General features: G+C 42.7%; 1 protein-coding gene across 3 annotated transcripts in view; it reads left to right on the forward strand.

The window, feature by feature from the left end:
- PLXDC2 (plexin domain containing 2) overlaps positions 1–15,715 on the forward strand; it is a 232,312-nt gene that overhangs the window by 138,711 nt on the left and 77,886 nt on the right. For all 3 annotated transcript variants that reach the window (XM_033164880.1, XM_033164881.1, XM_033164882.1), the window contains one exon: positions 6,379–6,448. In XM_033164880.1, the coding sequence (XP_033020771.1) occupies positions 6,379–6,448 (70 nt within the window). The remainder of the gene's footprint in view (positions 1–6,378; positions 6,449–15,715) is intronic.

The following is a 15,715-nucleotide window of genomic DNA, read 5'->3' on the forward strand; positions in this document are numbered from 1 at the left end:
TAGTAATCTATCACATCCAATGGTTATCCACTTGATGTGTATAATTCGATCCCCTATTTGCATATCAGCACCTTTGCATGAATGATCTTGTAGCTATGCATTCTTAGAATAATAGTTTTATAATGCCAAACTCTCCAAACGGATGCTGGATCCAAGCTTCCTAGCACAATTAATGTGACTCTTTCCCAGTAAGAGGCTGTGCAATCAGATATGCGCTTAATGTCACCTTGGCAATCCACTCAGCGTACAAGCATGTCACTTAGCAAATCCTTCCATTCAAACTAAACATTTTTTTAAAAAAATTCCAGTATACTGATTATGGTTAAATCAAGAATTTAATCTTGTACCTGCAGGTGCAAGAAGAAAAATGTGGCTTCTAGTTGGACTTGACACCGCTTCACTTTTTTATGCTTTCTTCCAACTTCCCAAGATAATAAATTTGGAAAAAGTATGTGGGGGTGGGAGGAATCATAAAACTGTTAGAGTGTTAAAAAAAAAAATCTAAGGGCTGTCTTGTTCAGAGCTTGTCTGAAATGTCTTCTCTGCCCTTGTAGAAGAGATGAATCTCCATCATTAGCCAGTAAATGACAATTTTCGCATCATGCAAATATTAAGTGATAAAAATAAAAATGGCATCTTAAGGTTTATTCCTTACAGTTTACAAGGAAAAGGGGGGTCTAAATTAGTTAAACGCTCATTCATCAGATGCTTTCTAAATTGGTAGAAGGCTGAATTAATATAGGAAAACACGAATGATGCTTAATCTCCTAAACTAAACTGAATCTAGGATATTAATGAGTTGGAAAATTGTTTTCTGAAATGATGTCCGGAAAAATTTCCCTGCAAATTCCACTTTTAAAAAATACATTTGCAATAAGCTGTCTATAAATGTTCCATTCTTGCTGAATTCAGGATTTTTAAATATATTTTCCCATGGGGAGTTTTGTGTTTTTTTTGTATTCTGGTTTTGTTTGTTTGTTTTGCCATATTGGCTGCCCCAGAAGATGAGAGGTGCAATGAAGGTACTGTAGGATTATCTATCTTATTGGAACAAGTTCAGTTAGTGAGATACAGAGACCTTTATGATTCAGTACACTTGAGGCAGAATTAAAAAGCACAAGGCAACAAGGCTTTATAGGCAAAACGTGACCTATGTTTGTGATGTTTAGGAGAGCAAAGCAAGAACTGTCCCTTTTTCTACTAATAAAGAGTCTGCTTTTTTGTTCAAGGTTGGACAGGGAAGGGGAAGAGAGGGAGTTGCCGTAAGAGGATCTAATCTCAAAGAATAGTTGCGGTTACTCAAGTATTTGGATTAGTTCGTGCCTGTGTGAAAATACTCAGGAGGCATATAAATATACAAAAAGCACAGGTAGCACAATGCCTATATTAGGACCAATTGAAATGGCACAAATGGCTAAGCAAGTTTTCAGTGTTACCAGAACCCTTATTCATGCTGGATTCTTAAACTAAGCAGCAACAAAAGCTGGAGTGGTCAGGGAGATAAACCCTGTTCAGACGTAACACCAAACCACAGTTCCAAGTTATTAAAAGAGCCTGCTTGGGCCTTGGGCTACAGCACGCCCCCTCTATTCTGGCACAGCTGGCAGAAAGAGATTGGAAGCAGTGGCGTAGGAAGGGGGAGCGGTGGGGGCGGACCGCCCCTAGTGCCCTCACTGAGGGGGGATGGCTTGGGAGTTGTGGGCGGACAGTGCACTGAATGTCCGCCATGGGTGGCTCGCTCTGCCCCTGACTGCAGGGTCCGTGTGCACCTGAGTGGCTATCCTGCACCTAGGAGGGCACACTCTGTGCCATGCCTCCCTCTGGAGCATGCCCGCCCTTGGCAGGGCAGGCATATGCTCCGCCCTGATTGGAAGCATCTGCTGTAAGGTAATCATAGTTTGCCATTACATCTCAATCGGACTGAACTGTTTTTAGTTTGAACTGTGGTTTACTGAAACATGTCAAAAGCAAAACATGGTTTCTGATCCTGGTTTGTTTCAATAAACTGTAGTTTAAACTAACTGCAGTTCCAATGTGGTGATAAACTACAGCTTGCTGAAATGAAGAAGTTGTTGCTTCCAATCTCTTTGCGGTTGAGCCAGAGAAAGGGAAGGGTGAGTATTTATTTCAGTAACATTGGCTCATTATAAACTGTGGCTTATCAATCATGTTATGTCCAAATCAAGGCAGGATGTTGGTGGACATGACAATATATGTTGCACCTGCAGCTTTTAACAGTCTTAAGAAAAAAGGGAAATGTGTTTTGTAGACATAGACTAGACTACAATCCTATGCACATTGCTTTGAGGAAACAGAAGGGCATGCATATTTCAAGTAAATAAGCATAGGATTGCACTCATAACTGGTTTAAATTGTGCCTGTGGCAAAAAAAGCATCAGGTTGTAGCAAGGCATGCTGGGGTGAAAGAACAATCCCTACTCTCCTTTTGAAGATAGTTAGCTCATATATCTCTGTAGGACATACTGGAACACACAGGTCCTTGTAAGTCAGAGAGCAGAAGTAAAGAAATGTAGAGTTTAAAGAAGGCCTTGCGGAAGAAGTAAACTTTGAAGGGCAGTTGAAAGATCTAAGAGGCATCAAGAGTGTGTGTTCTGGGACTTCATAGTAGAACAGAATAAGTGGACTATAATAAGGAAGGAAAAAACAGAAAGATAAAGTGAAGAGCATTGAAGTGAAAATCTTGGCTTTATTTTTGCTGGTAAGTAAGGGAAGAGATCTGAGGATGTCCATGGAGACTTTTTATAACTGAACTTTAAAAAGAGCAGTTGAGCTTTCCCCAACATTTTGAATTTTGGCCATTTCCCCCCACTCTGAACTGAAGCTATCGAATTAAACCTGAATATGTGAAGAGTGGTTTTCCAGGAACCATGTTCCAAGCTAATTTAGGCTGTGATCCTAAGTTTGCTTTCTGCAAAGTAAACTCAGTTTAACTCAGTATGGCATACTTCTGAGTAAACATGCTTAGAATTGCAGTGCATATAAGCCCATGGAGTCTTTCCCCACCCCCAACTGCTATATGAAAAGTGTGTGGAGTCGTGACCATTACTTTTTCTAGTAATAGCTCACTTTGAGTCTCAAATTAATTTCAGGCTGTATTGTAGGAAGCATTGTCAGCAATCAAGGTGGGAGAGGAGCAGATCATGGATCTGGATTTTGCACACCAGTGGTAGTGGCTGGTGTTGTGTGGCAATGCTACACAGCTGCTGTTTGACAATGGCATTGCTACAGATTACCAGTAAGGAGCTGTTTGGCAGCAAGGTAGGACTGTGTAGACACACTGGCAGAGTCGATCTGGCACCCGCTCTGCTGTGCCCACACATTGCTGGTCTCACTGCCCTTCCTGCCTTCCTGCCCCAGACCCATCCAGGTAAACTGTAGCAGTGGCAGTGTTGGGAACTTTGCCACACTGCACCAGCTGCTGCTGCAAACCACTGGATGAAATAAAACTGAAAAAAGTGTGATTAGTTGGAAAAGGAAATGACTAAAGCAAAATCTAAGGGAGCAACTCTGTGGTGGGGAGAATGGATGGTAGGCTGTTGGATGCTGGGGTCCTCCCTCTCCATGGTCAGAAAAAGTGGCCCACATTCAGAGGTGGAGGTCAGTAGTTGGAAACCTTCCCAACACTGTGGTAGGAAGGGCTGCCACCATTGCTGAACCACCTTCAGCAATGAGTGTGTGCTTCAGGAACAAGAAGAGGGAAACTACAGCAGGCCTGGAGCTGGCATATTTATTGGGACCAGTGGGAGGTAAATTGTTTGTTCATTTTACATCCCACTTATACTCCAAGGAGCTCAAGGTTTCATACATAATTCTTTCTCTTCTCCCTTCCATGTGAGGTAGGTTAGGCTAAGGAACCGTGACTGGCCCAAGGTCACCTAGTGAGCTTCATGGTTGAGTGGGACTAGAACTTTGGTCTCCCAGGTCCTAGTCTGACACTCTAACTGGAACACACAACACTGGGAAGGAAGGAAGGAAGGAAGGAAGGAAGGAAGGAAGGAAGGAAGGAAGGAAGGAAGGAAGGAATCCACCTTTTGTTTGGTTCCTCCACCAGAAGACACTCCCCCAGCTCCATAGGATTGTACATTAAATATGGTCAAAATACCTACTGACCAAGCAGAATTGCTTGCTAAAGCTGTAAAGTGAACTGCTGTACTGCCAGTAACATGGATTCATATCTTATTTTCTTATTTTCTGCTTTTTTCCACTTTGCCACCAATGATTTACATCACTTTTTATTTTGCTTTAATCCTACCGAGACTGCTCTGGGACCAGATAAGCCCCCAAATTGGCTTTTCCAATGGTAATATTCCATGTTAAATACTGATAAGTAGTGAAAAGGTATAAAATAACCAGATAGGAGAATATATTTCAATTAGTATAAATCTTGTATCTTGGAAGTTCCTCCTACAACCGCCTCCTTGGGACGAGCTGTTTATTAAATGGAATTAGTTCTTCCAGTTCTAAACAAGATATGTGTAAATAAACCCTTTCAAATTCTGGCTTCTAATGAAAAAGAAGAAGAAATCTAATTTGAAGCTGCTGTAAATATTCAATGATTAATTTCATACCAAATAAGTCATTAAAAATACCTGATAGATGGAGAAACTAATCCTTTCTGGAGAGATGGGGGAAACCAATTATATCCGAGGCAATATGAAAGTTAAAATGAGACAGACATAAGCTTAGTTAGAAAAAAAATGTTTGAAAGATTTTTAAACATGGCCAATTGCTTGCAATGAATGGAATGTGCAACATTATTTGGAAGAAGCAGAGAAACTGTTTTGTACTGAGTCAGATCATTGGTCCATCAAGCCCTACACTATGTTGTCTATATTTACTTGCGACAGCTGTCCAGGATTTCAGACCCAGGATCTCCTAACCCTACCTGGAGATGCGGGGGATTGAACCTGGAACTGGTTGCATTCTCTGCACTGAGCTACAGCCCTTCCGCTCTGTCCTGTTACCCCTTTTGTGCTATTCCAATGTGATCCGGAAATGAAGATTATTTTTATTTGATATTTGCAAAACAACAGCATCACTTCCCAGATATCTGACAGGTGCTGCCAGTTTTTTGTTTTCGTTTTTAACTTTAATGCCACCAATGTGCATGGTGAGCTAACCCAGACTGTTGCCCCCACCACAAGTCTAATGAAGTCAAATTTACCCAACTGAAGTGTAATGAAATCTCTCGCCCGCAGCACTCAGGAGCTGCTGAACTCCTTCTTCCACCCCATGCTCTCTCAAACCTCTTGCTCACCCACCCGTGAGTCTTCAACCATCCATTGGGAGCCATGAGAAAAGTATATTTACCAGTACTACAACTGATTTGCTGTCATAGGAGGCCCAAGAGAAAGACTTTCCATGAGAAACTATATTTCCCAGTGCTCCTGGCACTTGAATTGCTATTATAGCAACACCAATGGGAAAACCTTCCTTCCTTCCTTCCTTCCTTCTCCTGCCACTATCGTTGCAGCAGTGGCAACAAGGTAAGCAGTGCAGCTGAGCATGAGTTGGAGACTCATAGGAAGGACAAACTTCTGAGTTCTTCTCCCAGTTAGAATCTAGGCCAGTTTGGGATATATTAATAGCAAATTATGAAGCCTGGCAATATAGTGGCAAAAGGCTGCTTCTGTGCAACAGTTGAAGAGAATGGCCCCCTCATGCTCTTTCCCAAGAAGAATATAACATGTGCCTGGCACAGGACACTGGCACCAGAAGGGTGTGCAAAGCTTGGCTTCTGAAGAGCTGCCCCCTGTTGCTTGTGCCCCCTGGTGCTTTCCTTCCATAGGTTTGTGAGCTCTTCCACAGCTGATGCTTCTTCTTGGCAGCCTCTTCACTACTTTCCTCGGCACAGTTCAGCAACCATGCTGGTGGCAGCACACAGGCTACGTAATGACAGTGTCCATTGCAGAGACGCTTCCTGCTCCTTCCTATGTGTGCTGCTGGGATTTACTGACAAGCCAAACCCTCTTCAGGGATAGTACATGGTCCAAAGTGCAGTGAAAGGGGCTCTGCATTTCGCTCAACCCCTAAAGCCATTCGGCTCCTCCTGCCCCTCTGTGTTGATCAGGGCTTCTGGTGTGGGAGGTTTTCTATATGCATGATTTAGAACTCTTGGCAATTAGGGATCCCTACATGCTCCCTATATAAGTTTCCAAGCTTTATCTGGTATGCAGAATTGTTTCCACTTTTAGTACTGACAAATGATTCAAAATTCAGGATGGCATAAGGCTACTGTAAAAAAACAAAAACAAAACCACCTTAAGGCAAAAGCAGCAGTGAACTGGGTTTAAATTGAATGGGGTCTCTACTATTCCTTACATTATTGATTTTCTTTTCTGGTGTTGTTCCTTGCAGAGAGTGAATCTATCGTTCGATTTTCCATTTTATGGCCATTTCCTACGTGAAATTACTGTGGCAACTGGGGGTAAGTGGCTTTCTACCCGTTTCACTTTTGAATAATCTGACAAGAGTTTCAGATGTTTTAAATCAGGTTTCTGAGAGAGAGAGAGAGAGAGAGAGAGAGAGAGAGAGAGAGAGAGAGAGAGAGAATGAATTACGGTAGAGCTTGCATTATCCAAAACTGGATAGGCCAGATCACCAGTTCATTCAAATTCACCCTGTCCTCTGTGTCAGCAAACTGGTATAAATAGTGCTTACCATGGATCAGAAAATTTGATTAACATTTTAAATAAATGTCTTCTCTATACACCTTTCCTGGCCCCTCACTATTAGATGCATGGTGGGAGAAAGGGAAAGGGAGTTGCTGACCTATAAAGGCCGTGTGATCACACCACACACTTCATTTTTCATCATTTCATGATTTGCAACTCTATAGATTATTGTTAACATGTTGAAAACTGCCTTGAGAAGTTTAACCCTAAAAGGTGGTCTATAAATATATTAAAGTGAGAATAGATTTAATTATAGGAAAACTTTGACCTCTTCATTCACTTTTACATATGAACAACAATCCATCAAGCCACTTAGAAATGCATCAGTTACACTGTTAATTGGCTAAGAGTTTGCTGTGAATGGTTGATCAATTGGCAAGTGTTTCAGTTCTGAAATGGCTGGTGCATAGGATCAAAGTAGATATGGAACTAAGCATTTATTTATTTTTTAAAAGAAACTATTAATTGTAGGTGCAGGATGACAGTTTTCCTTGGGTTCTATGCATGAGGGAGGAGATTACCCATTTGCTCCCCTGCTGCAGCTAAAGAAAATCCTCCTAGGGCTTAGAGATAGGAGGGAGGTTATCGCTGATGCCAAAAGGAGCTTCTTTCCTGTGGCATATAAGGGCTGCAGGGGAGAAAGTTGTTTCACCCGCAGTTCCTGCAAAAGCCTGCCCTCACTTGCACTTGCTAGTAATGTTCTTTTAATCACACAGCAGCATGTGATTTGCTCTTAACCATGTCTAGTTTGCCCCATAGAAGACTTGTGTTTTGTGTAGGCTGCTACAACTGCTTTTCTTCCGCTTCTGCAATGAGGATTGCTGTTCTACCATTACAATAAAAGTTGTGCAAATAACTCCCTGTTACCAAAGCAGGACACCCACCTGTATGGAAAGATACGTGGGGTGCCAATTATGTATGACCATCTTTGAAAAGGAATAGGGGAGGGGAGAGGATTTCAAATCCGAGTTTTGTCATTTAGCTCTTTAGAATGGAGGAGTTGAGAGGGCAAAGAGGTTTTTCTGTAAAAGGAAGGGAATGGCTAACAACAGACCTAAGAGGGGGTAACGCAGGGGTTGTGTGCTTTTAATTCATGGCAAGGTTAGTAATGGAGGAAAGGGGTTGACGTATAGGCGACAAAAGGATGGCATAGATACTTAGGAATGAAAGAGATAAAAGTGTCTGGCACTCCTTCGCTCAACCAGACCTGCAAACTCTCGAGATGATGAGATAAGTAGGCATCACCGACCAAATATAGATAAAGAAATATCCTGTATTATTCTACTGTTTGTCCAAGAAAAAAGAAGAAACCTTTCTCAGGGGGGAATCAGTGTTCTAAGGGCATCCTGTGCAATCCCCAGCATGTGTGCACGCAGATTACTTCCTGCACTTTCTCACTTGTGCAAACCATAGTTTGTTGTTACATCAGAATTGAGTAAATGATGGTTCACCTCTAAACTAGCATTAAAATCTCTCTTAAAGCATAATTTCCAGTTGTGGTCTGGAGGCAAACCATAGCCTTATTAAATAACAAACACACACCCCTCAATGCAATTGCTATTGTATGCAATGGTAAAAGTAAAAGACCCCTGGATGGTTAAGTCCAGTCAAAGACAACTATGGGGTGTAGCGCTCATCTCGCCTCAGGCCGAGGGAGCCAGCGTTTTTCCACAGACAGCTTTCCGGGTCATGTGACCAGCATGACTAAACTGCTTCTGGTGCAACGGAACACCGTGACAGAAGCCAGAGCGCATGGAAACACCATTTATCTTACTGTGGCAGCGGTACCTATTTATCTACTTGCACTGGCGTGCTTTCTAACTGCTAGGTTGGCAGAAGCTGGGACAGAGCAATGGGAGCTCAATCTGTCGTGCGGATTCAAACCACCAACTTTCTGATTGGCAAGTCCAAGAGGCTCAGTGGTTTAGACCACAGCGTTCCCTATTTTTATGCAGAACAGGAAAAAGGACTGCATGTCCCCATTGCTCTTCCTGCAGACCCCTCATGTTGAAGGTCAAATGTATGCAGCAGGGAGCCTGCTCTGCTGGAATATCAGGGTTCTTAATTGTGTGGGGAGCCTACCCACAGAGAGCAGATTCTCCACTGCAGACATTCAGTCTCAGTCATGTGGGAGGCTGTGGGGATATGGGAAAAGGTGGAAATAATGTGCTCTTCCCTCTTTTCCCCTGCTGTCCTGTCAGGGAACTGTCCCCGGTGCAGCGCAAGGTGGTGGAAGGGCTTCTCAGGATGCTACAGAGAGCCCCGGTCCCACTTGACCAGCAGCACCTCCTCTGGTAGCAGAGGGAGCAGCAAGGCTTCTAGTGGGGAGGGGCAGGCTTTTCAGGGCATGGAGGGAAGAGGCTCTGAGGATGCTGGAGAGACCCCGCACTCCTCTCACTCAAGGGGTAATGAAGGAGACACGCAGCTTTCGGCGCCCCAAAGGCATTGAGGGGTAAAACGAAAGGATGGGAGGCGGGGTTTCCGTATACCGAAGCTCTTTTGTTGGGGTCAGAACCGGAAGGGGCCATTCCCGGATTCTGACGACACTTTATATAGACATGAACTTATTAGCTCTGCACTGTACATAGTTTGCACAATAAAACTCTTAAAGGAAACTTAGAGTTTGCCTGCTTACTCATGAGCAACTAACAGAGGACCTTCAGGCAATGGTATTCATTTTGGGGGAGTGGGGGAGAGAACAAGTGACTATGGCTTATGTTTTGTGAAACTAGTACTTTGCCTAATACACACATAAAGTAAAACTGCTTTTAGTGAATCAGTAGGTGCCAGAGGGATGATGATGATGATGATGATGATGATGATGATTTAGTCACTTTACTCATAAAATGACCCAAAATGATGTGGCATGCTAGGGGGTAAAAGAGGGAACATGCAAGCCTTAGGCATCACAATGGTTTGGTCAGTGGCTATGTGTGACAGTGTGAGCCAAGCTTGTTTTTTTAGGACTTCCAATTTTTATCATGTCAACAAAGAGTTTGTTTCTTCTCCTTTAAGGGGCTCAAACGATGCATTCTCCTTAAATATCACAGTGCTAAATGGCAAGCAAAGAGCTCCATCATATCTATAACAGATCAAGAAAGCCAAATTTTGTTTTTTTTACCATCCATACAACCTTTGTATTTCACTACCAAGCAGTCTTGAATTATGATTTTTGACCCTCAATTAATATGAGAGAGAGAGGAAAAAAAGAGAGAGAGAGAAACTCACATGGGTTGGCTTGAGCAATTAGCATATCCTTTCCCTCAGTCCATGTTTTACCAAGGTTACTTGATTCATGTCTGTGAGGTAAATCAGTTTGCACTGCCATTATTAGTATAATTAATCAAATCCTGTTCTTCTAGAGGTGCGTATCTGTCATGGGGGAATTCCTGTGTATGCTAATTCTGGTACCTAGGAAACCACGAGAGGCCTTCCAGTTCTCTGATGATAGAAAGTCTTCCTGACAGAACATTTCAGATGTTTTCATTTAGGAGAGAATAATATAGCATTGGCAATGGGCTTAGAAGTCAGGTGTGGGATTGGGTTGTCAGAGTAGCGGCAAAGAAAATGAAAAGCAGCAAGAATAAAGGGCAGTGTAAAGCGTGTTCACGTGCCCCCCTTTCAATAACACTGTTTAAATCTAAATTGTACCATCAAATCTAATCTTGCATTAAACAGGAGTAGCACTTTTCAAATGTAAGAGGCTAGTGAACCTAAGCAATTGTTTTCGACTTGGAGGAAGGTGTGTCTGAATATTGTCTTATGACAGGGACCTGTGGTTCTCCAGTAGTTGTAGGACTCCAGTACCCATCAGCCCCAGACATAATGGTAAATGGTCAGGAATGATGGGATCCTTCCCCAAACTGGTACCCTCCGGATGTTTCGGCCTAAAACTCTCATCAGCCACATGCTGGTTGGGGCTGATGGGAATTGTAGTTCAAACCATCTGAAGGGTACCAGGTTGGGGAAGTCTGGTTTTCTCCTGGCACCAAAAGATATATAATGAAGGCGCCAGACAAACCTCCCTGAGGAGGGCATTCCACAAACAGGGAGCCATTGCAGAAAAGGCCTGTTCTCATGTTGCCACCCTCTGGACCTCATGTGGAAGAGGCACACGAAGAAGGCCCTCAGAGAATGATCTCAGGGTCTTGGTAGGTTCATATGGAGGGAGACAGTCCTTGAGCTATTGTGGGCCTGAACCTTTTTAGGGCTACCTCTAAAAATTAATTGATTCAGTCTTCTTATGTTTACATATGAGAGGAAAAAACAAAAGAAATGAGCCTAATCTTTCATTTTAGCATTTGCATGTATATATCACAACAGGGATAATCTTAGAAGATGCGTGTCCTATTCTCTCTCTCACAAGAGGAATTTTTTACAATATGGACCTTGCAAGTTGCAGTTTATATTATTATTATTATTATTATTATTATTATTATTATTAAAATGCCAGATTAGTTGAGGGCACCTTTTGAGTTGATCAAAATGTTTTAGTCATCTGATTAATCACTTCAGTGTTGTAGTCGTAACTCTTTGAATAGATCCCGCAAATTGTTTTGAAACACCTTGCCTAATGTATTCTCCTGCCTGCCTGATAAACGAAAGAAGTGTTACGATATTGGTAAACCGTGGGTGGCATTTTTCTGTCGTATGGGCTGAGAGTACCTCTTATGGGGGGATAGCACTAAGCTGGCTGGACATAATCAACAAACATTTGCAAGCCTGAAATGAACTGTCAGGAAGAATAGAGGGCTTTCCCACTTTCTATTTCATTATTAACCATTTTGCAGTCATCTTAGATCTTAAAGGTCATTTGCACTTAACAGAAACTCTCTTCACTTATTACCTGCTTCAGAAACAGAATGAAGGCTGGCCTTTCAGCAAAAGCAGATTTGTCGTCACACACCCCTGCAGCCGTCTCCATGGATTATATTTAGATGCCTACATTATTGCTGTTTTCTCAATAAACACATCTGCAGCATTATTAGGTTAGGAAAAAGAGGTTGGTGGGACGGACTGCCAATATCCTGATGCAAAATGTAGCTCATGACTTTAAGGGGGGGTTGCTGTACCCTTTCCCCCTTCTCCCTTGTCTCTTTTATTATAGTTTCAGACTTTGCCAAATAGCTTCCTTTGGTGATTCCTGTTCATAGCTTGTTTGTTTGTTTGTTTGTTTATAAAATGGTTTATTTATTTGATATTTTTTTACATTTATATCCCACTGTCATCCAGGTGCCTTGTAATTAAAAACAATCAAAAGCTAGAGCTTTAATAATAATAACAATTATTATTATTATCATCATCATCATCATCATCATCATCATCATTATTGGTTTCAAATCTCTTTACATGCATTATCTGAGAGGATAGACTTAACCCCATATTGAGATGGCTTGCCTTAGTGAGACTGTGGTGCAGTTTGAACTGTGGACTCCTCAAAACCAAGGTGGATATTTCCATAGCAGAGCTGCAGCAAAGTGTTCTTTGAAAATGTTCTCTTCAGCTCTATTTATAATGGTCATGCTGTGAGTGTCATGGCTTATGTAGCCAAAATGGCACTGTTCACACATAAGAAGGGATGTATCAGTAATGGTGGGGTTGGGGGGGGGGTGGTAACTGAAAGTATGCAGAAATACCAAGCTTTTTTAAAAAAAGAAAAGCCATAAAAGGGGTGGGGGGGTGGGGACTCAAAACGAAGAATGTGCCAGTGGGCATGGAATACTGATTGAGAATGGAAGAATGGAAATACAGGGAGGCGAGATCAAACCAAGTGTCCACCATAATGAACAACAGCATTCTGTGCTGCCACATTTTGTTGCGGGAATGCCTCTTACAATTCGTGGATTTGAAGACACCATGCTTTACTGAAATTCAGAAAGGGGTTTCCATTCCAGTTACTGTAAATAATTGTATGCTGACTACTACAGCTTTAAAAAGCATTGGACCCCATCCCGGTCATCAATTCTGAAAAACCAAAAGATAGTTCATGAAGTCATTCGTGTGTCGCCTGCTCGAGTTTAAGGGCTGAACTGGAAGCACCAGCCTAAATTCCTGTTTTGTGGGAAGGCATACAAGCAGGCTCTAGACGAGTAGCTTCTCGGTAATAAACCCCACGAGGAACCGAATAAAAGATAGTGCCTTTGTTGGGAAGTGAGCAGAGAGATTCTTAAGGAGATACTGAGTGGGAGGTTCTCATTATACTGGCTACGAAAGATCCGTGGAAAACCCCCTTAACCTTTTAAAGCCCTCAAGGAATGTCTTTAGTTTCGGTGGGCAATAAATACAAAAGAGGTTTTGGCACTGCCCTCCCCCAGTCCATTACCCAAATGTGATGGGTCTGTAGCATCGCCTACACTCCATATGTTTTGTGAAGTTTCCATAGTAACGCAGCTGGAAATTGACAAACGAGACCCAGCCTGATCAAAACAGTGTCTTGCCCGCCAGGTAAAGATTAAAGCAGATTTTTTAAGAAAACAAACACCCCTCCCAACATTACCGTTATCAACGTTCTGCAGATACTTTGTGTGATGCAGCAGGCCACTGAACTGACTTTATAAATAACACAAACAGAAACCTCCAGCATGTCTCTATACACTGTACAATTTAGCTGAAATTGCTGTGCCCTGCAGAAGTGCTGATGATAACCTGTGTATAGTCTGTGCTCATAGACTATGAAAACTTTGTACCAAGGTAACCTAAATTCCATTGCAAAAAAGGCTGAAGTTTGCAGCTTGCCTACACCTGGTATCCTATGCACCTGTGTCTGGTCCACTGAACAGGCAATAAGAATTTCTTCTGCATAAGCATCTACAGTTCTCAGCCAGCATTTGCTGTAACTAAACAGTTCTGCACTGATTTGCTGGCATTTGCATAATTCTGGCCCTGCTAGTCCTGGACAAGAGCTGTGCACTAGTATTATGCAGCCCCCTTGGGAAGTTTGCTAAAACGCTCCAGCTTTTCAGATGCCACCAGGTGTTTCCCCACATACTTCTGTGGCTGCAATCCTCATTGAGCACAGTGGGACAATTCTGGAGGAAGAAAGCTGAGTTTCTCGGGATGGTTGTTTTTGCACCCAGGAGCCATACTCATAGTTGTGGAATTGCAGAATGTGCAAAAGTCCTATTAACTGCTTTCATAGCACAAGGACAAAAAAAACGAATTTGGCACAACTAAGTTCATAACTGCTAACCACTACAGTAGGGAAACTGGCCCTCCAGAGGATGTTGGACTACAACTCCCATTATTCTGCCATTAGCCATGCTGGCTGGGGTTGGTGGAAGCTGGAGTCCGGTAACATTCAGAGAGCCACAAGTTCCCTTTCTCTGCCATGCAGTGTCCCACAAGGCAAATCCTTCCATGTTTCCGCACCTATGCACTTTCCCTGTTCCTTGCAAGTTTACTCCTAGACTTGCTTCTCCCATTATAGAGATGTTGGGGAAGAGAAGTTTATTTCTGCTTCTATTCTCCATTTTTTAATGCATGCAGGCAGTCCTAGGGCATAGACTGATGGCACCTGATTAAGAAATCTTGCCAAACTTAAGCAGGTCTAAATCTTACCAGTGCATGGAGGTGCATGTATGGGGATCTTGACTGTTTTCACACAGTAGCAACACATCCTCTAGAATTCTATCCATGATATTTTATCTGCAGTATCGGAGTGAAATTCAGGAACCAAAAAGTCATATTGAAAAATACGACTTTTGAGCCATCTGGCCCCAAAATGGCAACTAGACATTCCCTTTTGGCAATTATAACCCTGGGGGGGGGGGTTGGACTGACCCACACATGCATGCACAGTAAGTCCCACTATGTGAGACCATAGTTCAGTGGCGAGAACACACCTACCGGTAATTACCTTATATTGTTAATGTGAAGGGGAGACACCACCTTTACAACACCAAAAGTGGCTAACTCCCAGTTCAGGGGCCTGATCTAGGCTCCCAAACACATTTTTTCTGGCCCCAGAAGACTGCACCAATTTTAGCGGTGGTGGCAATGAAACCTGCATTTGCCTTCATTACTAAGCCAAACCACGGCTTAACTCCAGGTATCATAGCCACAGCAGGACTGGGGAGAAGAAGAAGAAGAAGAAGAGTTTGGATTTGATATCCCGCTTTTCACTACCCGAAGGAGTCTCAAAGCGGCTAACAATCTCCTTTCCCTTCCTCCCCCCCACAACAAACACTCTGTGAGGTGAGTGGGGCTGAGAGACTTCAAAGAAGTGTGACTAGCCCAAGGTCACCCAGCAGCTGCATGTGGAGGAGTGCAGACACGAACCCGGTTCCCCAGATTACGAGTCTGCCGCTCCTAACCACTACACCAAACTGGCTCTGAGTGAAGTGAAGTGGAGTGAAGGAGTGAAGTGGCTGCAATTTTCACTCCAGTTGACCCACCGGATTGCACATTCTTGATTGGCCAAAGTTTGGCTTTGCGTTATGTGCAATTAAGTCCTGTAAATGGATATAGGTTTTTCCCCCCCACTTTGCTTCATTCTTTAAAAAAGAGGAAGGAGAAAAGATGGAGCCTGGATCTGGGCAACTGTTTGTTTGCAGAAAAACTGACTCTGTAGCTCAAAGCCACGCAGTATCTCTTTTCTGTGGATATTTGCTGGATTTCTTTTTGAAGAAAACACACTGCTTTATTGAAAAGGCCTGCTTTGTACCTTGTTCTGAATAAAGCTGGAGAGCTTCAGGTTTGTTAATTTGTTGTTGTTGTTGTTTTTCCAGAAATGTTCACATCTGGGGTCTTGTTTGCTGAGATACGAGTGCCCACTTGTGTAGAAACAGCAGAGGTTTCTGAACATTAAATTAAAATAACAGAGAAGGTAATATCAGAATAGCACACACATTCCCTAATTAACTTGTGGGCTTGGCTGAGAAAATAACATGTCACACTGTGTGAAGTTCAGTTTTAAACAAACTAAAGCCACAGGAGAAGCTTAATTAGAAGAGGAACTCCTTTAAATGCCTAGTGAAAGCCAGCAAACACTGAATGAGCGAGAGGAGAGAGAGAGAAGAAAA

Source organism: Lacerta agilis, chromosome 12 (genome assembly GCF_009819535.1).
Source record: "Lacerta agilis isolate rLacAgi1 chromosome 12, rLacAgi1.pri, whole genome shotgun sequence".
NCBI classification, from domain to species: Eukaryota; Metazoa; Chordata; class Lepidosauria; order Squamata; family Lacertidae; genus Lacerta; species Lacerta agilis.